Below are 23,367 nucleotides of genomic sequence, written 5' to 3'. Positions count from 1 at the left end.
AGCTCTTGACGCCATCTTTATTGAGGACGTGAGCGCTGCTCATGGTGCTGAACAGAGAACGGGGGTTCGCCGCCGTTAGGTCCGCCCTCCCCACTTTCGGCCGCCGCCCTCACCCACCTCCTTCCTTCTAGGGCGCTGTCCCAGCTCTGTCTCTCAGCCTTTTTCTCCCCTTCCAGATCTCTCGTCTCCCTTCCTGACCACTAGTTCTGAACCGTGTCCCGGATTTTGGTCGGAAATTTTGGTGCCCATGAGCGTTCTCATGGTTCTGGGAGCGGGTACTGTGTGAAATCTTGGGGTAGAGGGGACGATGGCTGGACAGGGATCTGGGATACCAGCACCCCGAACAATAGCTTTAACTATCCGATCAGCTAGTTTTATGAAACATGTCGCGACCACCTGCTTGTTTGGAGCGCCCCTGCGGAGCAGGAACCGGAGATGACCCTCCCGAGGCGGGAGCAGAGGACGAATTCTTCCCTGCCTTGCCTGTCCCCAGCAGTCTCCCGGGCTCGGGGCCCCTCCACTGGAGGCTGCACACCCTCCGAGGCTGAGGGTTCCGAGTGCTCTGGGATGCCACGTGGAGCCCGGCGTTGCCCCATGGCTGCGGGCCCCGCTTCTTCGGATCCCCGCCCCTCGTCTGCCACGACCGCATCCCTTAACCCCTTGAAGGGACTGACACAGAAACTCAGTCCTCCCCCCACCCTCGGTGCATTCCAGCTCTCCCTGCGTAACTCCTGGCACGCGCCGGTCTCGCCAGGCCAATGGGTGGACCTGGCGCAACAGACGTCACAAGAGGAGCGGAGGCGAGGGGTGAAAGCGAAGCACTCCAATCAGAGAGTCATTGTTTCTATTGGCACAATGGGAGGCTCCGCCCCTCACGGAGGACTCGTCGCATGGGCGAGGGGGCTCCAGGGGTTGTCGGCTAAACGTGAGAGATAGTCCGGGAGGTACACTATATGGACCGGCCTCCAAAGGCAGAATCGATAACGAGATGCAGCGCCGGGTGCAGAGGACGCGGGCATCCCGACACCCAGGAAGAGGTCAGGGCCGGGACCCTAGAACGCTCCACAGGGTGCGGCTCCCGCGATGGGGTGGATCCTGGTTCTAACAGGCGAGGAACTCCCGACCAAGGCCTCTGGCCCGCCCCGAACGGTACCTATGACATCACCATCAACCAATCAGTGGGCGCATTCTCTCGCCCCTTGACTTCTCCGCTTCCGGGAGGCGGGGCTCCTGCGGATCCCACCTCCCGAGCGCCCCTTATGGCTACCAAGGACAGGCAGCAGGTCTCCAGTTCTGCCCTCTCCCGTCTACGGATCTGAGGCCCTCCCGAGGATCAGAGCTCTGGGCCGGATACACGGCCGGGATTCCCACGGGTTTGTGGGTGGGGGTGGAGGATCTGCAGAGGCGCTTAGGGCTGAACTCCTTTGAATGGGAGCCAATCGGTGCAGGGGCTGGAGAGGCGAGTCCCCCAGAGTGGTTTTATGTATTTATTTATTTAGAGACAAGGTCTTACTCTTTCGGAGTGCAGTGGTGATCACAGCTTACCGTAGCCTCGAACTCCCCAGGCTCACGCGATTCTACCCCCTCAGCCTCCCGAGTAGCTGGGACTACAGGTACGTGTCACCACACTTGGCTAATTTTTGCATTTTTTGTAGAGACGGGGTCTCACCATGTATTGAACTCCCGGTCTTGAACTCCTGGGCTCAAGCAATCCGCCCGTCTTGGCCTCCCAAAGTGCTGGGATTATAGGTGTGAGCAACCGTGCCTGGCAACCCAGAAGCACCAGCGCTTTCTGGGTCCACAATCTAGTGAGTAGAGGGCACAAAACCTGACGCCACAGAGGGAGACAGGCAGGGGCTCTGCTAGGGAAGGGTGCTAAGGTCCCAGAGGAGGCGTCTGAGTCACCTTCGAGACCTGGGAAGCCTTCTTGCATAAGATGCCCGAGCAATGCCTTGAATGACCAAGGGGACATCTGCATCTGCAAAGGAAGGGCAGGGAGGGATAGGGATGGGGGGTGGGCATCCTAGGTCTTGGAGACTGTGTGGGCAAATGTGCAGAGGCATAAAGGGACTATGGCTGAGGGAAATCAAGCCCTGCCCTCTCACCTATAGGGCTGGCGCTGGCCCCAGCGAACACCTTTTGGAGAGCAAAGCTCCTCACTCGTGACCGGTGAGATCGATTGCGGATCGCTCTCTATGTTGCTCCCTGCTGTGTGTCCTCACTGTCATCCTCCCTTCGTGGCTGTTCTGTGGAGGCCCACTCCTTCCATCTGCACTCACCTCTATGCCCCAGCCCCAGTGGCAGTTCCTAATGCACTCCCGGTAAAAAAACAAAAACCAAATGTTGGTGATAGTTCTTCTCTCCGCCTCCAAATCTTGCCCTTGCCTCCTAATAAGATCCTTATGTGGTTTAACCTCATTCTATTTTTTTTTTTTTTTTTTTTTTGAGATTGAGTTTCACTCTGTTACCCATACTGGAGTGAAGTGGTGTGATCTCGGCTCACTGCAACCTCCACCTCCCAGGTTTATGCGATTCTTCTGCCTCAGCCTCCCAAGTAGCTGGGATTTCACACACCCACTACCACGCCCAGCTAATTTTTGTATTTTTAGTAGAGACGAGGTTTCACCATGTTGGCCAGGCTGGTATCAAACTCCTGACATCTAGTGATCTGCCCGCCTTGGCCTCCCAAAGTGCTGGGATTACAGGCATGAGCCACTGTGCCCAGCCTATCCTCATTCTCTTATCAGCTCCAACTAGAGGTCCACCCAGGACCTAGAGACCTGGATTTGAGGCTCTTGGGGGGCAGATGGAGAGATCAGAAGACCAGAGGGTAAGGGTGTGGCAGATACTGCCTGCTAACACTTCTCAGCATCTTTCCTTCTCCTGCCTTTTCCACCCCACCCTGTGTTTGTCTACTCCCAGCCAAGTGTACCTTTCCAGGGGAAGACCTGGCCAACCTGTCCAGCTCAATTATTCAGCAGTTCTTTGACCTCACTGAGATCTCCAATCCATTGTACATCATCTCAGCTATTGACCTGTGTCATTAGCCTTATAGAGTCCAGTGCCATGGCAACTCCCTGCCCTGTTCTTCTTAGACAAACTTGCTGGCTAAAATCTAACCCCAGTTAAAATAGACTATGTATTCTTTGTCTCTAGCGCAGCAGAACATTGCTGGAGGAAAACAACCAACCATGATAATTGGTCTCATTTTATATTCATGACCACAAGCCTCAGTATTATATTGGAGGGCCTATCCAGTGCAGTAGGGCAAGAAAAATAATAAAAAGTTATGAAGATTGGAAGGGAAAAAAACTTATTCCCAAGCAGTAGGATTGTATATGTAAAAATTTCAAAAGAACCTATACATAAGTTGTTAGAATGAGTTCGGCAAAGTTGTTGGACACAAGATCAATATATAAAAATCAGATGTAATTTCTATATGTCAGCAACAATTAGAAAATAAGTTTCTTGGCTGGGCGTGTTGGCTTATGCCTGTAATCCCAGCACTTTGGGTGGCCGAGGCGGGAAGATCACCTGAGGTTAGGAGTTTGAGACCAGCTCGGCCAACATGGTGAAACCCTGTCTCTCCTAAAAATACAGAAATTTAGCTGGGCGTGGTGGTGGGCACCTGTAGTCCCAGCTACTCAGGAGGTTGAGCCAGGAGAATCACTTGAACCTGGGAGGCAGAGGTTGCAGTGAACGAGAAAAACAAACAAACAAAAGAAAAGAAATTTCTTAAAAACAATGATGTTTACAATAGCATCAAGTAATATCAAATGCTGAGGAATAAACCTAATGAAAGATGTGCAAAGACTACATACACACATACAAAAAAACTATAAAACATTATTGAGGGAAATAAAGACATAGGCCTGGCATGGTGGCTCATGCCTGAAATCTCAGCACTTTGGAGGGCCAAGGCGGGTGGATCCCTTGAGGTCAGAAGTTCAAGATCAGTCTGGCCAACATGGTGAAACCTCATCTCTACTAAAAACGCAAAAAAAATTAGCTGGGCATGCTGTTGTGCACCTGTAATCCCAGCTACTCTGGAGGCTGAGGCAGGAGAAGTGCCTGAACCTGGGAGGCAGAGGTTGCAGTGAGCCAAGATCATGCCATTGCACTCCAGCCTGGGCAATACAGCCAGACCCTATCTGAAAAAAAAAAAGAAGGTAAAAAAATGAGAAAGACATAAAGTGAAAAATTCTTCCAAGATTGGAAAAGTCAATATTATAAAGGTGCCAGTTCTCCCAAATTGGTATATGGATTCAATGCAACTTCAGTTAAAAATCCCACTAGATTTTGTGTGTGTGTAAATTGACAATCTAGATTTGGCAGCCTGAGCAACATAGCAAAGCCCCATCTCTACAAAAAATACAAAAATTAGCCAGGCGTGGTGGCACATGCCTGTAGTCCCGGCTACTTGGGGAGGCTGAAGTGGGAGGATCATGTGAGCCCTGGGGAGGTTGAGGCTGTAGTGAGCTATGATCACCTGCTGCACTCCAGCCTGGGCAACAGAGCGAGAGACCCTGTCTCTAAAAAAATAATGAAAATAAAAAACAAAAAGAAACCAAGATTGTGTGGTACTGGTACGAGGATAGGAAGACTAATGGAACGAAATTCAGAGACGGGCCTGAAGATGTGTGGAAACTTGAATTTTGACAAGGGTGGCTCTTCAGAGCCAACATGAAGAAAGCATTTCCCCCCGCCCACCCCCCAGGAGCAACCCTATTAACTGAAAGAATAGGCTTTTCAATAAATGATGCTGGGTCAGTTGGATATCCATATAGAAAAAATTAAATGAGATCCCTATTTCACACTGCTTGCATAATCAATCCCATATAAATTTGACATCTGGACATAAAAAGAAAGATAATATACAGCTTCTAGAAAACAGTATAAGAGAAGACCTTGGTTTTGTGTGTGTGCATGTGGGTTTTTTTGTTTGTTTTTTGTTTTTGAGACAGAGTCTCACTCTGTCACCAGGCTGCTGGAATACAGTGGTGCAATCTTGGTTCACTGCAACCTCCGACTCCCTGGTTCAAGCAATTCTCCTGCCTCAGCCTCCTGAGTAGCTGCGATTACAGGCATGCACCACCATGCCCAGCTAATTTTTGTATTTTTAGTATAGATGGGGTTTCACCATGTTGGCCAGGATGGTCTCGATCTCCTGACCCTGTAATCCACCCGCCTCAACCTCCCAAAGTGTTGGGATTACAGGCGTGAGCCACTCGTCTGGCCAAGAGAAGATCTTAAAGATAACTTTAAGCAAACTTTTTTTTTTTTTTTTTTTTTTTATACAGAGGTAGGGGCTGGAGTGCAGCGGCTATTCACAAGTGTGAAAGCAAAAATTAAAAACAATTTTTTTAGAGATGGGGGTCTCACTTTATGGCCCAGCCTGGAGTACAGTGGCGCGATCATAGCTCCCTGCTGCCTTGACTTCCTAGGCTCAAGGGACCCTTCTGCCTTGGCCTCTGAGTAGCTGAGACTATAGGTATGCTCCATCACATCCAGCTAACTTCTTTAATTTTTTGTAGGGACAGGGTCTCTTGGAACTCTTGGGCTCAACTGATCCTCCTGCTTTGGCCTCCCAAAGTGCTGGGATTACAGGCATGAGCCACCACAGCCAGTCAAGATTTTTTTTTTTTTTTTTTGAGACGGAGTCTCGCTCTGTCACCCAGGCTGGAGTGCAGTGGTGCAATCTCAGCTCACTGCAAGCTCCGCCTCCCAGGTTTACGCCATTCTCCTGCCTCAGCCTCCCAAGTAGCTGGGACTACAGGCGCCCACCACCTCGCCCAGCTAGTTTTTTGTATTTTTAGTAGAGACAGGGTTTCACTGTGTTAGCCAGGATGGTCTCGATCTCCTGACCTCATGAACCGCCCATCTCGGCCTCCCAAAGTGCTAGGATTACAGGCTTGAGCCACCGCGCCCGGCCAAGATTTTTTAACAGGACAGGATTGTCTAACAGGACATAAAATGTACTAAACGAAATAATAAAACTAATAAAGTATTGATAAATTGGATTATATAACGATTAAGAACCTTCTTTTATCAAAAGACATTAAAAGTAGGAGAAGATATTGTAAGATAGAACATTCATGGACTCATATCCTGAATACATACTACAAATCAATAAAATATACACAAACAGATAAATGGGGCAAGAGATTCGAATAGTTACTTCATAAAAGAGAACATTCAAATAATAATGAAAAGGTACTCAACCTCTTTAGTCATTAGGGAAATGCAAATTGAAAAAAATAAATACTGGTCAGGTGAGGTGACTCACGCCTGTAATCCCAGCACCCTGGGAGGCTAAGATGGACAGATCACTTAAGGCCAGGAGTTTGAGACCAGCCTGGCCAACATGGCGAAACCCTGTCTTTACTCAAAGCACAAAAGTTAGCTGGGGATGTTGGCCCACACCTGTGGTCCCAGCTACTCGGGAGGCTGAGGCAAGAGAATCACTTGAACCCAGGAGATGGAGGATGCAGTGAGCTGAGATTGCACCACTGTATTCCAACCTGGGCAACAGAACAAGACTTTACCTCCAAAAAAAATGCGGGGGAGGTGGAGGCAGGGGGAGCTATTCTACCAGAATAGCTAAAATAAAAATGACTTGACAATACCAAGTTTTGGGAAAGACAGGGAAAGCTTGAACTCTCTGACACTACTGAAGGAGCATACATTGGGTACAACTACTTTGGAAACCTATTTGGCAGTATCTGCCTGTGACCCTAAAATTCCACTCTTTATTTGGGAATATACCCTCCAAAAATAATGCATATGAGCAACGTGAAGACACGTACAACAGTGCGTCTGGCAGCAGTATTTGCAATAGACAAAAATTGGAAACAACTGAAAGGCCATCAACAGTGGATGGAGACACTGGGTGCAGTGGCTTACACCTGTAATCCCAGCACTTTGAGAGGCCGAGGCGGGTGGATCACCCAAGGTCAGGAGTTTGAGACCAGCCTGGCCAACATGGAGAAACCTTGTCTCTATTAAAAATACAAAAATTAGCTGGGTGTGGTGGTGCGTGCCTGTAATCCCAGCTACTCAGGAGGCTGAGGCAGGAGAATTACTTGACCCCTCATCCTGGGGTTGGCATTATGCTTGTGCAGCTTATGGCTCAGCACATGCGCCAGAGACACGGTGCCAGCACTTTTTTTTTTTTTTTTTTTTTTGGGTCTCACTCTCACCCAGGCTGGAGCGCAGTGGTGTGATTGCTCCTGAGCATAAGTGATTCTTCCACCTCAGCCTCCCGAGTAGCTGGGACTACAGGTGCGGGCCACCATGCCCAGCTAATTTTTGTATTTTTTGTAGGGATGGGGTCTTCCTATGCTGTCCAGGTTGGTCTCAAACTCCTGGGATCAAGCGATTTTCCCACCATGGCCTCGCAAAATGCTGTGATTACAGGCGTGAGCCACCCGCACACTTACACGCCCATTCCTAGCTGCAGCTTCAGAAATTTCTGACCCAGAAGTCAGCCCAAACCCCCTCACTGTCCCCCAAAATTTGAGTTTGTCTCAACTCTACCCAAACACTCCCCTTTCTTGGGGTGGCTTAATGCTCTCTCTCATTGCCCTTCCTACTGCCTAGCCACATATCACATCTACCAACCTTCCATGCAGCCATAGATGTGTTCTATCAAAGACAGTTCCCTCCCCAAGAGGACTTCTCTGGCTAATCATAATCTGCCTTTGGTTGTAATTTTGTGTTGTGAGGCCACCACAAGGGTGTTTGCTGAGGAGGTCCTGGAGTCCCTCAGAGCATGCTTGCTACCAGGAGTCAGCATTTATGTAACTTCATCAGCTGGGGCTTCTGCTTCTCTTACAAACAGGTGCCAGGGCCCACCTTGGGCACTCCTGCAGAAGTGAGTAGAGGCTTCTGCCATGGGGCCATACCTTGTTTGACCTAGGTGCCAGCACTGGGACCGATGGCACAGTACAGTCCTACCGTTCCCACAAGGTTTGTGTGTGCATCATGACAGGAAACATGGCAAGTCACAGAGGCTGTCCAATGTCCCTGTCTCAGCTTCCTGAGGACCTGTGCTTTCTACTGAAATACACCATCTCATGAGAATACTTCCCTGCCTTCCGAACCCCAGTGAGAAAGGAGTTGTGACTGGAAGTCAGTGTCATCAACTCTGGAAATGAAAAGGGAGGCCAAATGTCTCCAGGGTTAACAGTAGTAACCAGGTCGGGCATGGTGGCTGATGCCTGTAATCCCAGCACTTTGGGAGACGGAGGCAGATGGGTCACTTGAGGTCAGGAGTTCAAGACCAGCCTGGCCAACATGGCGAAATTCCGTCTCTACTAAAAATGCAGGAATTAGCCGGGTGGGGTGGCGGGCACCTGTAATCCCAGCTACTGGGGAGGCTGAGGCAGGAAGAATTGCTTGAACCCAGGAGGCAAGGGTTGCAGTGAGCCAAGATCATGCCACTGCACTCCAGCCTGAGCCACAGAGCAAGACTCTGTCTCAAAAAAAAAAAAGAAAAAAAAAAAAAAAAAAAGGGGATGGGCCTGTAATCCCAGCACTTTGGGAGGCTGAGACAGGTGGATCGTCTGAGATCAGGAGTTCGAGACCAGTCTGACCAACATGGTGAACCCCATCTCTACTAAAAATACAAAAATTAGTTGGATGTGATGGTGGGCACCTGTAATCCTAGCTACTTGGGAGGCTGAGGCAGGGGAATCATCGCTTGAACCCGGGAGGCAGAGGTTGCAGTGAGCCAAGATCACGCCATTGCATTCCAGCCTGGGGCACAAGAACAAAACTCTGTCTCAAAAAGAAAAAAAAAAAAAGTCAGTAACCAGGTTGTGTCCCACAGAGCTTTACTGGGGGCCAAACACTGTCAACCCCTCCTCAGGTCCGTGTGAGCCTGTGCACCTGACCTTCTGACAGAGTCAGTGGTAAGCAGGGCATCCCCCACCAGGCCCCCATACTTTGCTCCCATGGGTTTCCTATGGAATGTTCCTGCCTCAACTTCTGAGAGCCTCTTGCTAGGGAGTCCCATCCTTAGCCCTTGCCTCCCTGTGCTGCTTTACCTTCTTTTTGGAAGGGTTACTGCCCTCTGTTTTCAGCACCCCAATGAGAAAGAATAAGCAGTGTCAGTGATTCCTGATGTGTGGAACCATCTGATGAATGAGGAGTTTGGGTAAAAAATAAAGGGAACTGATGAAAACCACTTCTGTGTGAAGCACGGTGGTGTGTGCCTGTAGTCCCAGCTACTCGGGAAGGTGAAGTGGGAGGACTGCTTAAGCCCGGGAGTTGGACATCGGCCTTGAAAAGATAGTGAGACTCAATCTAGAAAACAGAAACAAAAACACTTCTGACTGTTGTCTGCCTGTGGGTTTCTGACTCTGCTCCCAGACTTATGGCGAGAACTCTGCTAACTCGGGAGCCCACAAGAACGAAGTTTTTGCCAAATTTTGGCCCCGAGTTCCTCTAAAACGTAATGGAGACCTAACCCCATGCTTGTTAAGACCCTCTTTCTGCCCTACCAGATTACCAAATCTCTGCTGAGGTTGTAAGATAAGCTGATCTTGGGGAAACAAGGACAAATGGGGGAAGGAAATAGGGCTGGACAGGCCCAAGCATTCACAGAGGCCAGGGCTGGGAGTAGGTAGGGGCCTGCTTCATTTGAGAATAATTATGAAGGACAATAGGGTTTCAACAGGGGGACAGTACCGGTATTCAAAGCAAAGCAAAAGATGTAAGTGAAAGATGTAAGTGGACCGGTGCAATGGGTCATGCTTATAATCCCAGTACTTTGGGAGGCCAAGGCAGGAGGATCACCAGAACTGAGGTGATCCGAGACCAGCCTGAGCAACACAGTGGGACCCTGTCTCTACCAAAAAAACCTTTAAATTAGCTGGGCATGGTGACTACTGTAGTTTCAGCTACTCAGGAGGCTGAGGCAGGAGGATCACTTGAGCCTGGGAGGTCAAGGCTACAGTGAGCCTGGGTAACAGAGTGAGACCCTGTCTCAAAAAAAAAAAAAAAAAAAAAAAGAGAAAAAGAAAGATGTTAAGTGTGTAAGTGAAGCCTGGAGATGCAGACACCTGCAAATGGGCCACTGGGGGGCACCTGGCTGTGGCTGGGGTCCAGGAGAAGTGGGAGCTCAGGGAAGAGAGGCTGGAACTGGGCTCAAAGGGCCTTGAAGGCCAGGCCTGTCAGGGTCCATCACCTCCTCAGGCTGGAGAAGTCAGTGCAAGCTGCAGTGATGGGGTCCTGAGGCCCCAGTACTTATGCCCATCCTCTCCCACTGTCTCCCAAGATCATACAGGGAAGCCTGTTTCCAGATGCCTGTGATTTATTTCCAAAGGAGAGCTACAGCACATAGGAAAATACACAAGGCTTTTCACTCTACATTTTCACAGAGAAAAGAGATTCGGTCATTGGCTTTCTCAGTGCCATCATCCTGTTCCCTAAGGCTCTGGGATAGATGGCCTGTCTCCAAGATCCCGCTTTCAAAGCAGCAGCTTGGCCAAGGCCTCTGGGGGTAGGAGTGAAGGGCAGCGACCCCCACGTGGGGGTAGAGGGGAACACATGAGCAGCACTCACTGCAAAGCTAAGGCAAAGAATAGAGCTGGTGGGAGATGCCTCCCCTCACCCCAGGGGCATGGCTTGCTGAGGCCCAGGATACAGACCAGGAGGGATGGGGACGGGGGTCTGGTCCAGCCTGGAGCAGCAGCAGGACTCTGAGTGTACACGTGGGTGTGGGGTGAAGAGGGGGGCATGCTGAAAAGGAAGCCTACCGGGGTATAGAGGAGTTTTAGCTTGCATATTCCCCCTGCCCCAGAACAGCTCCCAGACCATGGTCCCCAATCCTACACTTGGCCCCTCTCGTAAGTTCTACTTCAGGTGGGGGGTCCTGCTCAGGTTCCTTCTGCCACCTTATCCCCTCCCACTGTCAGTGCAAAACATTCTTAGGGCCAAGCCCCTGAGTCCCCTGCACACTGACTGGAGCTGCAGGGAAGGGAGGACAGCAAGGTGCTAGCTGGGAGCCTCCCCCAGCACCGGGAATTCCTTGCACATCTCTCGGACAATCATGCGGTCCATCTGGCACTGGGGTGAGGTCTCCTCCTCATTCAGGATGCGTCGCAGTATGGCCTGCAGGTCGGGTAGCCGGTGGCGGTGCTGCAGGTAGGGTGTCGTGCGGACTACAGCATGCATCAGGGAGAGGTACTCCATGCGCAGCTGTGGGAAGAGCAGGCCAGCTCAGGGACCCCAGGGAGGTACTGCAACCACCGCTGGTCAGGAACAGGACCCCACTGTCCCACAGACCCCAGGGCTGTGGACCTAAATATCAGGGCTGCATCCCCAGCACCCACAATATACCTGGCGCAGAATTGGTCTTCAATAGTTTTTGAGTAAGTGAATAAAAGAATCACCCCAGCCACACACAGCCCCAGGTATGGGGCCTGCCCAGGGAAGTCCTGCCCATCCTTTGAAGCTGGTCCCTCAAGGTGCCTCTGTCTGTCAGTCAGAGGCCCTCTGCTTCTCACCCTATCCTCTCTTGTCCTGGAAGATCTCGTGCACATTCCCAGCTTCAAAAAGTAACCCACTCTCATACCTCTCATCTAGAACTCCCCTGTGAGCTCCAGACGAGAATATTCAACTGCCCACTTGTCATCTCCTGCACATCTCACAGACCTCAAATCCACATATCCACCATCAAACTCATGATCTTTCCCATCCTCCTAGAGTTGAAGGATTTCTCATGTTCTTACCTTTAGAAAGAGCACTGTTGTCGATTCAAAAGCACAGGCCTGAAATATGATGTCCTCTTTCTTCTTGTCTCCCACATATCTCATATTCAAGCCATGTCTAAGACCTGGCCATCCTACCTCCTACATATGCCCCGAATTCATCTCTAACAGCCTCTCCTCCAATCTATACTCCCAGCACCTCTGGCTGAACCAGTTCCAACAGCCCTTATTATATATGTGTGTGTGTGTGTGTAAATATATATATATTTTTTTTTTTTGGTTTTTTTTTTATACAGGGTGCTATCACCCAGGCTGGAGTGCAGTGGTACAATCTCGGCTCACTGCAACCTCTGCCTCCTGGGTTCAAGCAATTCTCCTGCCTCAGCCTCCCAAATAGCTGGGATTAGAGGCATGCGCCAAACTGCTCAGCTAATTTTTGTATTTTTTTTTAGAAGAGACGGGGTTTCGCCATGTTGGCCAGGCTGGCCTCAAACTCTAGACCTCAAGTGATCCGCCCACCTCGGCCTCCCAAAGTGCTGGGATTACAGGCATGAACCACTGCGCCCAGCCAGCCCTTATGACTTGACAGCTTGTTCTTACAGAGACCCCCAATCCATTAACCTGACCTAGCACTATGTCTGCTTCCCTCAACATCCCTCATCTCTCTCTTTACTTAGAGGAATAATACCAAAACCTCCTTTAGGCAGCACACCCTGCTAAGTCCCAGCCCTGGGAGTCATACCGAGGTGCCTGCACATCAAATGCCAGTGTCTAAGCTAGAGACAAATGCAGAGCCATGTGCAGGCCTGAATGTCATTCACCACCACAAACCTCAAATGGACACGCAGCACTGCCTAGGCCTCCCGCTGCTTTTCTCTGCTGTGTCACTCTCCCCTAGAGTAGCAATAATACCCACCCTCTCTGTCTTCGAAACCTACTTACCTGGTCAGCTGGCTTTGTGCTTCATAGAGAATACAGAAGAAATCTTGCAGAAACCTGTCTTTCCCCTCAGTACCCACATCTCACCTATCCCTAAAAGAATGAGCGGCCCTAGCTCCTGGTGTGGGCCTGGACCTGGACTCCCTCTCCTGCTCCATCCACTTGACTCCTGTGGTGGCTCACAATCTCCAACATGCCATCTATCTCTCTGTGCTTGCTGGACCATTCCCTCTGGCTCAGAACATGCACCATCATCCCTACCATTTTTGTCTTTGTTTTTTAAAGAGACAAGGTCTGGCTCTGTTGCCCAGGCTAGAGTGCAATGACACAATCATGGCTCACTGCAGCCTTGACCTCCTGGGCTCAAATAATCTTCCCACTTCAGCCTCCAAAGTAGTTGGAATTACAAGTGCATACCACCATGCCCAGCTAATTTTATTTTTTACTGTGGTCCATCAGGCTATACAGAGGTCTCATTATGTTGCCCAGGCTGATCTTGAACTCATGGACTCAAGTGGTCTTCCTGCTTCGGCCTCCCAAAGTGCTGGGATTATAGGCGTGATCCACTGCACCTAGTCAACATCCCCATCTGTCGCCCAGGCTGGAGTGCAGTGGTGTCATCTTGGCTCACAGCAACCTCCGCCTTCCGGGTTCAAGCAATTCTCCTGCCTCAGCCTCCCAAGTAGCTGGGATTACAGGCTCCCACCACCACGCCCAGCTAATTTTTTTATTTTTCGTATTTTGTATTTTTAGTAGGGACCATGTTGGCCAGGCTGGTCTCCAATTCCTGACCTCAAGTGATCCACCCACCTCAGCCTCCCAAAGTGCTGGGATTACAGGCATGAGCCACTGCACCTGGCCAACATCCCCCATTTTCAAAACACTCTCCCTGGCCAGGCGCGGTGGCTCACACCTGTAATCCCAACACTTTCGGAGGCTGAGGCTGGTGGATCGCATGAGGTCAGGAGTTCAAGACCAGTCTAGCCAACATGGCGAAACCCCGTCTCTACTAAAATATAAAAATTAGCTGGGTGTGGTAGTGGGTGCCTGTAATCCCAGTAACTTGGGAGGCTGAGGCAGAAGAATCACTTGAACCCAGGAGGTGGAGGTTACAATGAGCCAGGATTACGCCACTACACCCCAGCCTTGGCAACAGAGGGAGACCCCATCTCAACAAACAAACAAACAAACAAACAAACAAACAAACAAATAAAACACTCTCAGGCCGGGCGCGGTGGCTCAAGCCTATAATCCCAGCACTTTGGGAGGCCGAGACGGGCGGATCACGAGGTCAGGAGATCGAGACCATCCTGGCTAACACAGTGAAACCCCGTCTCTACTAAAAAAATACCAGAAAAACTAGCCAGGCGTGGTGGCGGGCGCCTATAGTCCCAGCTACTCGGGAGGCTGAGGCAGGAGAATGGCGTAAACCCGGGAGGTGGAGCTTGCAGTGAGATAAGATCCGGCCACTGCATTCCAGCCTGGGTGACAGTGAGACTCCGTCTCAAAAAAAAAAAGCAAAACAAAACAAAACAACAAAAAAAACACTCTCCCTATCCCCATGCCATCTCCCTCCAGCAACCTCCCTCCTATTTTTCTCTTCCCCTTCACAGAAAATTCACAAGAGTTGTCTCCATTTACTGCTTCCAACCCTCCCCTCATTTCTACTCCCCAATAACTTCAAGTTCTCTCAAACTTTCATTCTGACTCTCCTTGCACCCCACTGACACTGCTTGTCAGGCACCACTAACCTCTGTGTGGTGAATCCAATGGCCAACCCCAGTCTCGCTCAGGCTCCTAACGGTGTAGAGATGGCTGATCATCTTCCTCTAAACACGTGGCTTTGGGCTCCTGCTTTCTTGGTTCTCTTCCTGGGTTTCTCCCTAGTTGTTTCAGTTGTGCCCAGGGCTGCAGCCCAAGCTTCCTGCTGACCTATCTATCTCATTTCTGAGGCAATCACACTGTCACAGGCTTCCCATCATATCTCTGCATAGACAACTCAAAAATGTCTCTCTAGTCTCAACTCATTCCCCATTACCTCCCTGATGCCCTCGGTACCTCGGTGTCTAGTAGGTATTTCCTCACTCTTGACACATTCAAAACACAACTCTCTATTTTCCCCCAAGAAGTTCTCCCAGCCTCCCCAACTTCAAAAATCAGCACTTCATCCATCTAGCTGCTCAAGATAAGTCAAGTGGCAAGCCCTGCCAGATCCACTTACTAAACACTCTACAGCTGGCCTCTTCTTACCACTGCCACTGCCATGGCCTATCCCGTCCCCACCCCATCCATGCCACCTGGACCACTGCGGCTGCTTCCCCGCTGGCTGGCTTCCACTCTGCTGGCACGCAGTTCAGATTCCATGTGGGATGTTAATTACATCACATTCCCCGTTCCTGAGATCACGACCTCCCGCAGCAGCCTCCGAGGCTTTGTGTAAACTCCATCCTCCATGCCTCATCTCCCACCACTCCCTCCTCTCCAGCCTCCTCCAGTCACATCACCTCCAGATCACCTCATGGCTGGCTCCTTTGGGTCTTGGTGCACCTATCGTGGCCTCCTTCGCTTACCTGGCTCCAGCAGTGACCGTGCCCCCTCATGTCCACTCAATGGCATGACCCCCACCATTTTGTTTCAGTTTCCACACAGTGACCCTCCCTGCTGCAGCCATCTCTAGGCACCTTGTCTCCCGGTGACAGGTCTGCGATGTGCCGCACAGTGATGTCAATAAGCGCCATCATGTCTGTGTGGTAGAAGATGGCAGCTGTGGCCGGGCTGCCAAACACATCCTGCAGAAACTTGAGGACAGAGTGTGGTGGCTGTGGCTCATGTCTGAAGATGCGCACAGGGTCATCTAGGAGGCAGGGGTCACAGCGGTCAGGGTGGACCTTGTGGGGGTCCCAGAGTCACCCCAGGGGGTTACGGGAGTCATGGCAGGGGTCATGGAGTCACAGGGCATCGAAGTGGTACCCGCGCAGATTCCCGGGCCCTCACCCCCTCTGTTCAGGAGCAACAACAGCTTCTCGGAGAAGATCTTGACATTGGCGTGTTTGCTCAGGGCAGCCATGATGACATTCTGGTCAGGGGCTAAGGAAGGACATGGGTATAGACAGGGTGCTGAGCCTGAGAGCACCCATGTGCTCAGCCACCGCCCGGCCAGGCCCCACCCCACCTGGCAGGTGCAGGTTGAGAGCCAGAAGCAGGTTCACACAGAGGTCTGGCAGCTGCTCTGTGGTGTCCAAGGGCAGCCCGTCCTCAACGATGCTCAGTAGGAACTGGGCGAAAGGCGTGCCCAGGTGCTCTGCGAGAGAGGTGCACGGAAGTCTGCAGCCCCATTCTCCCCCGACCCCCGCACCACCCACCCTTCCTGGCTTTCTGTGAGCCTTGGGGATAGCCTATCCCTGCTAGGCTGTGTAGTCAGCAGGTCCCAGGCCTTTGGGCAATGGGCCCTGGCTTAGGACCTGTGATCAGCTGGTCGGCAACTGCATTCTTACCATAGTGTGCATAGGGCACTGCCTCTCCCATGGAGAAGACCATGGCCAGGATGAGGGCAGAGTAACAGAGTTTCTGGTGGTCTGGGGGGAAAAGGGAGGCAGTCAGAGTCCCCAAAGATGGCAGGAAATCCCAGCAGATGGCAGGAACACCCTCCAGATGGCAGGAAGTTCCCTCCCACTCCGCCCTCTAGCCTCACCCTGCGTGTCTGTCTGCATGTCCCTCGCCAGCTCCACAGGCAGCACAGATGACACAAGCGTGGAGATGATGGCTGCGTCCAGGCTGCACATGGCGCCAAAGCACTTGAGGAGCAGCAGCCGCAGTGATGCTCGGTGTTCCTGGCAGGGAACCCTGCATGCTCAGTGCCTGAAACTCCCCCACTACCTAGGTCTCTCCATTACCCCTCCCCTCCATCCTGCACATACCATTTGGTAATAGGCCACCAAGGCCAGGACAGACTCGAACTCGTTTCTCTTGCACATTTTCTTGCAAACTTCAGGGTCTGCATCAGTCTAGAGAAATGAGAAAGTGAGAGCGTCAGCCAGCATGAGCAGAGCTGTGCGGCCACACAAGAGAGGGCTGAGCACATATGTGTAGGGGAGACTCCTAGTACTGTGAGGGATGCTACAGGGCAGGGACCACTGTTCCCCATGTGGGGTGTGTGTGTGGGCCCCTACCCTTACCAGAATATGCAGCAGCTCCTCCAGGTAGCAGCGGATGACACCCTCATCCTCATACAGTGCCCAGCTGCGCTGCTGGGCATCGTCCTTCCGTCGAGCCAGATCTGCAAAGATCACTTCCAGCCTCTGCTGGTCATGGCAGATCTGCCCTGAGGGCAGGGCCATGCTGAGGTCCTAAGGGGAGAGGGCAAGGCATGACTCAGCACACTTCCTGCCCTCACCATCTCCGGGAAACCTCTAAGGCCTAGAGAGTCCACCTGTGGACCTATACTCCATGAACTCAAGTCCCTCCTGGCCCACACTGGACAGGGGGCTCGCTCCGGTCTTGATGACCTCCCAGGACAGGAGTCAACAGAAGACTCATCTGTAGGGGGGTTTTCAACAGCTCGCCTCTCATCCCAGACCTGGATAAACACCCCCAACTAGGAGGGCCATGAACTCTTGTCACTGCCAGAATGTGACTCTGAGACCTCACTCTCCCATTCCACACAAAACGGCACAGGCCTGTCATCTACCAACTTGCCACATTTTCCTTGAACCCTGCTGACCAGGAACTGGCTGTTGTGCCCAGCATAGCCAAGCCCATTGGCCCACTTCCCAACACCCAAACTAGAAGTGTAAGAGGAATCACGGAGCCCTAAAGAGGGACCTTTGCTTTGTCTGACCCCAGTCATGTATGTTGGGCTCACTGCCCCCATCCTGCTCGTGAGTGCCAAGGATCCCACCCATCCCATGATGCCCATACACCTCACTCCCTCTCGTCCAAGTCAGCAGCTAGGACTCCATCACAGCTCTCCCAGCACCCATGTGTCTTACTGCCAAGGTCAGCAAGGCACTACCCTCACCCATGCCCAGTGTCCATTCCTTCCCTGCAGCCAGACAGAACTCGCGGTCACCTGCCCCAGGTCTCACCTCCTCCTACAGCACCCACTCCCTCACTCCCTGTGTTCCAGCCCTGCAGGCCTTGTTCTACTTCCTCCCACAAGCCAGGCTCAGTCTTGCCTTGTGGCCCTTGTCCAGGCTGCGCATCTGCCTGGAATGCTTGTCCTTTCTTTCTGCTTCAGAAATCAGCTCAATGTCCCCAGTGCCCGGCACAATAAGAGCTCAGAGCCAGAGCTTGAGAAATACCTGTAATGTACAGGCTGGACAGTGTGTGACGGTGGGAACAGGGTGGGTAGCAGGGTGGCCCTGCTGTGCCGCCCACCCTCACCTTGCCCTCTACGAGTGAGAGGAGGACCTGCTCCATGACAGGTGAGCTGGCCGGCACGGAGGCCTGGATGTGGCCCACTATGACGCCAATGGCCACCCGGCATAATTCATGGCTCAGGCCAGTGTTTCTCCGCACCAGCTCCATCAGCTCGGCCCCAATGGTCCTGGGCACAGCCGCCTCAGCTGCTGCCTTCTCCTCTGTGGTCCCCAGGCTCAGTGTACCCAGGGCTTCCAGGTCATCAGAGGCTGAGGTTGTACCAGCTGCCAGTTCTTCTTCTGCAGGGGGTTCAGGTGCTGATGCCTTGGAGGGAGGGGGCTGGGCTTGGGACACAGTGGTGTGGGTGCCTCGGCGGGGCACAGGTGGGGGTGTGGGTGAGCAGCTGGAACCCGGCTCAGACGGGCTGGAGCCGGTATAGAGCGTGTCCAGGGAGGTGCTGCTGACTGAGGAGCCGCTGGATACAGAGTTACCCCCGGAGGGCCTGGTGTTGTGGACACCTGCAAGCAGTGAGTAGAAGCTGTGCCAGGGCAGCCCCCTGGAAAACCATACCCTTCACAGCCCAGATCCCCTGTCCCCTAATACAGGGCCTAGTTTCTCTGCTAGGCACTGTCTCCTCACAAAGCCCAGAGCCCCTAATTGCCCCAACATGGGAGTCCTGCCCTCCTCCCAAGCTTAGAGCCTCCATCTCCCTGACACAGGCAGAACAACCATTCCAAGCATAGGTTGCCTCCACCTGAATCCCCCTAACCCTTCTTACCACTCCCAGAGGCCATCAGGGCCTCTCGCTCTCGGCGCTTCACTGGTGGGGGAGGTGTAGCAGGTGCTGCTCGGCGAGGCTGTGGTGGGATCTGGGAAGATGGAATTGGGATCTGGAAGATGGAAGTAGGATCTGGGAGGACAGACTGACATCTAGGGCGGCAGCCAGGCTCGGGCCCTGAGCCCTGGGTGTGGGCGGGACTATGGCTCTGGGCCACGTCACTCCTGAGTGGACCCCTTGAGCCTCTGGATGAAGCCTTAAGCCCCACCCACCTTCCTTCTCCAGGATGCCCTCACCACACACCTGGTAGAGGCCTCCATCTGCCACAAGATGCTCAGAACTGGGTAGGCTGTGCTGCCGCTCGAACCCAGCTCGACACACCCCATTGGGCTGCCTGGCCACAGCAGCATCCAAGTGGTGGTCACTGGTTGATGGGGTCATAACTGCAACACTGGAGGCTGAGGGGCCTCTGCGTGACAGGGTCTCTTTCCGGTGGTGGATCAGCTTCCTGATGGAGGGACAGGGAGGCTACTGGGGGGTTGCATCTCACACCTCAAAGTCCTCATATGCCCCTGTGGGATGCTGGGACCCCACAGCCCAGGCCCCTCAGACACCCCCATCTCCTCCATGCTCCACCCCAGCCTGCAGTACCCTATACTATCCTTAGTCCTGCACTCTGCACACTCCTGGTGCTCACTGAAGGACCCGACCCCACCATGCTCACTGTTAGGTGCCACTCCCCCACTACCCCTGCCAACCCTTGCATTTCCCACCTGCCCCATGACACTCACTGAAGAACCCGACCCCACCATGCTCACCGGGAGGTCCCACTCCACTCCCCCCAACACTCACTGGAGGACTCCACGCTGTTCCAGGCTGTACTTGCCACCATCCCGCATGGCTGTGTTGTGTACAGCCTCGATGGCCCGGTCAATGGCCTGGAGGACATCCTGCTCCAGGCCCTGGGGGGCAGGGGACAGCAGTTAGACCTGAAGGCCAAATGGAGGTGCTCAGCCCAGACCCAGCCCAAGACAGAACCCAGGGCAAAGAACCAATACAGCTAAAGCCTTGAATGCTAGACATAGCACAGAAAGTTGAACCAGAATATGGAACTGGGTTCTCAAACCGCATCACTCAGGGAGCTGAGGCACAGGTGACCCCCATGCTGCCACATTACATATTAGGTCCCGATCAGGATTTTACCCCACAGCAAGGCTCTTGGCTAAGATGTTTCTGAAAATCAGAGGTCTAAAGCAAAAACATAGCCCAGGGACTCCCAGCTTGCAGCCAAGAGCGCATACCTAGTCTATCCCTGGTCTTGGCTCAGAGCCCAGGTTGAGATGCCAAACAGGAAGCCTCCAATATCTGGAATCCTTAATACATCACTCTGCATCTTGCTGATCTTCCACAAAACCAAGGTCACACCCCAGAACAGCCCTGTCCTTGTAAGAGTCTTCTGTAAGCCCTGGGTGCTGAGAATGGGTCAAAGGGACTTACCCTCCCCAACCCTGCTGCTGGCCCTCATCCCCACAGGGTGTCTCAGTAAGCTTCCAGACCCGCCCCGGGAAGCAGTTCTGTGTTTGCAGCAAAAGATAAACATGAGAAAGGGGCCTAGCACCTGTTCCAGGCTCTTATTGCCATCCCCAACATCCCAGGGGTCCAGTCTACTCTGCCTATCTGGCATGGGGGGTATGGGGTAGCAGCTATCAAACCAGCTACCCCCAGCCCTCCCCTGGCCTTGGCACACGTAGTCCATCAGGCTACACAGGAGCCCCAGAGCTGAGATGAATTCACTCCACCATGGGTTTGAGAAGCTTCCCTGTTGGGGACAGACAGGCGGGCACAGAGGTCAGCAAAACCCTCCAGGTGGTATGAGGTGTGCCAGAGTGCAGGGAGAGGAGACAGGGGACAGAAAGAGAAAGAGACACACACACAGAGAGAGAGAGAGAGAGAGAGAGAGAGAGAGAAAGAAAGGAATGGGGAAAGAGAGGAGCTCAGAGAGAAACTGAGAGGCAGAGGAAAACAACGAAGAAAGAAACTGAGAGCCAGAGCCAGAGTGTGGGGGGGAGCTGGAGGAAGAAACAAAAACACACACATAGGTGGAGTCGGAACGACACACAGGCAGAGAGGCACAGAGTCACAGCAATCCAGACAGAGACACGCAGAAAGAAACTGAGAGACTGACAGAGAAGATGGTAGCCTCTCTGCCCTCCCCAAATACCTTGCCCCACTGGTCCTGGCTGGGGACAGGGGACTCACAGGTCCTTGAGCTATGCCCAGTAGGGGAAGAGACAGGACTTTCCTCAGAGGCCTTCAATGAGACCCCATTCCCAAAAAGGTTGGGTCTGACACACTTACTGGGTCTGACACACAGCAGCCATGGTGTCCACAGCCCCCACTCCCACCCTGGCACTCCTACATGGGATCACGCCAAGGGTCTATGAGGAAGCCCCTAGGTCCCCAGGGCCCATCCTCCCTGGTAAGACCAGATGACACTTCCAAATTTATCCCGTTATTTCTGTCCTGAACTGGGCTGGGACAGGATGTTTCCTAAAGGATAGCGACTAGGACGGGGCGGGGGTGTCTGGCACAGGCCCGGCAGCTCTGGGCCCTTCTTCCCCCGTGGTCAGAATAGACCAGCTGGAGATACCACACCCCAACCCCCGCGGCAGGGCTACTCTTAGGGAAACAGGAACTGGGACTGCAGCTTCCACTGGAAGGAAATGGGGCCACGGTCAGACCAGGGGAAGCTATAAGAACTCACTTCGTCACAATGGGAGCAGTCCTCACTCCAGGCTGGGGACAAGAAGGGATGGAGCCCCTCACTTTCAAAGGAAGACAGTTTGAGAAGTCAGGGTTGGGGAGTGGAGGGAGCAGTGCCAGACAGTGTCAGCAGGGGCATGGGTCCTTGGTTCAAATAAGGCTGGGAGAGACTTAAGAGCTTAGAGGGTGGCTGAGCACAGGCTAGTGAAAGACACTACCAAAGCTTGGGTGTCACATAAGGGATGGAGATGTCCATAGCTCTAGGATCCAAGTTAGGGGGTTGAGGACCTGGAGGATGGTTGGGGAAATAGGTGGTGTCCAAGGTGGTCCAGGTCTCAGTGGTGGCTCCAACGGGGGGCAAGGTGCGGGAGTGGGGGGAGAAGAAAGGGAGGGAGGGAGGTTGGTTGTGGGGTCCTAGGAATCCAGAGAAGGGGCATATTAAGGGTCTGGGGTCTCAGGGATTTGAATAATTGGCCAGGATTCGGTAGGGCTCAGGGTCGCCATTCGGATAGCTGACTCGATACTGAAGGGTCTGAGGTCCTGACGAATCTCAGTTCCAGGGTTAGGCTTTTGGTCGATCAGGATCGGGCTGTCAAGGGCCTGGTCTTTTGTGGGTGATGCAGACTCTTGGCAAGGGGTCTCAGTCCCCGTGGGTCCGGGGGTCTCAGGGTCAGGTTCTCAAACTCCCTCTCTGATAGAGGTCCTGGCCTCGGGTCCCGGAATGGGTGGGGTTCCTGGGTCGGTTCCGCGGGGCTGTGAAGGGGTCCTGCCGCAGGGGCGCAGAGGCCGGGCGGGGAGGGGCGCACTCACCTGCAGGCGGCGCAGGTAGGCTGGAGGCACGTAGCCCGTCTCACCACTGCGCGCCCGCGCTGCCAGCCACCAGTGCGCGCTGCTTCGCTCCAGCACCAGGAAGGTCTCGCCGGCGGCGAACGCCAGCGCATTGGGCTCCGCCGAGCGGAAGGCGTACAGCGCGCGGTACATGGGGCCGGGCAGGGCAGGTGCAGGGAAGGTGGCAGGTGCTGCGGAGCTACAACGCCAGGCCGGGAGCGCCGCGCCGCGCCGCGCCGCGCTCGCCCCGCCCCGTGACACACCACGCAGGCGCGCGCGCGCCCGCCCGCCCGCCGAAGCCCCGCCCGCCGAAGCCCCGCCCCGGGCTGTATCGTTCCACGAATCCGAGAGCAGCGCCCCCGCGCGGCCCCAAGAGGTGCGGCAGGGCGGGGGTCGACAGCTGGCTGTCTACTCTGGTTCTGGTCCCTCCTGGCTCCAGGCGCCTCATCCCCGGACCCTGCACCCTCACTCCTCATCCGGCCTCAGCTTCACCCGTCCAGCCCTCTGCTCCCTTTCCGCGCTTCAGTCCGAACGCTGCGTCCCGTCCTATCTCACGGTGAAAGCGCGCTCTGCTCGTAGCGGGTGCGCCCCCGCCGCCCTGGGGGAGTGGGGTCCCATCTACTAACTGCAAGGACGGCGACTTTACCTCGAAAGGACGATCTTGCTGATCCGAAATTTGGAAGCCCCCGCGGGGCCCGGCTGTCGGTGTGTCTAGGCCTCACCACCTCACTTCACCGAGTGCCAGTGGTGGCCAGTGGGGAGCAAGTGTGGGGAGAAGGGGGCCATTAAAAACAGAAACCAGGCAGTGCTATTCCCTGTCTAAAGCCCTCGCATCTTTGCTCCTCACACCTGCTCCTCCTCTCTCATCAGCCATGGCTGCTTTTCTCTATATTGGGCCTTTGCATATTCGGTTCCCTCTACCTGGGACACTCTTCCCTTCCCTCTCCTATAGTCCGTCAAGCTCCCACCCCTATCAATCGCTATCAT

The 23,367-nt window shown here is 53.4% G+C and overlaps 1 protein-coding gene across 4 annotated transcripts; it reads right to left on the bottom strand.

Annotated features, from left to right (window-relative positions):
* Nucleotides 1–5: 5 nt before the first annotated feature.
* NCKIPSD (NCK interacting protein with SH3 domain) lies at nt 6–22,658 on the bottom strand. Of its 4 annotated transcripts, none has more exons than XM_025375869.1 (13): nt 22,363–22,658; nt 19,642–19,751; nt 19,093–19,297; nt 18,790–18,901; nt 18,036–18,529; nt 16,829–16,999; nt 16,571–16,657; nt 16,345–16,483; nt 16,148–16,228; nt 15,826–15,954; nt 15,648–15,740; nt 15,335–15,507; nt 6–1,153 (listed from the first exon to the last, which is right to left on the bottom strand). In XM_025375869.1, the coding sequence occupies exons 1-13, from the start codon at nt 22,531–22,533 to the stop codon at nt 950–952; spliced, it is 2,169 nt and encodes a 722-aa protein (XP_025231654.1). In that variant the 5' UTR covers nt 22,534–22,658; the 3' UTR covers nt 6–949. The 4 variants fall into 4 exon arrangements, with proteins under 4 accessions (XP_025231654.1, XP_025231656.1, XP_025231653.1 ...); XM_025375871.1 differs by having other exon boundaries at nt 834–1,153; nt 18,790–18,880; XM_025375868.1 differs by lacking the exon at nt 6–1,153 and adding an exon at nt 10,298–11,202.
* Between the last annotated feature and the right edge of the window lie 709 nt (nt 22,659–23,367).

Source organism: Theropithecus gelada, chromosome 2, assembly GCF_003255815.1.
Source record: "Theropithecus gelada isolate Dixy chromosome 2, Tgel_1.0, whole genome shotgun sequence".
In the NCBI taxonomy this organism is placed as follows: domain Eukaryota; kingdom Metazoa; phylum Chordata; class Mammalia; order Primates; family Cercopithecidae; genus Theropithecus; species Theropithecus gelada.
Note: the sequence above shows the minus strand (reverse complement) of the source record. Positions and strands in the feature narration are given on the sequence as shown.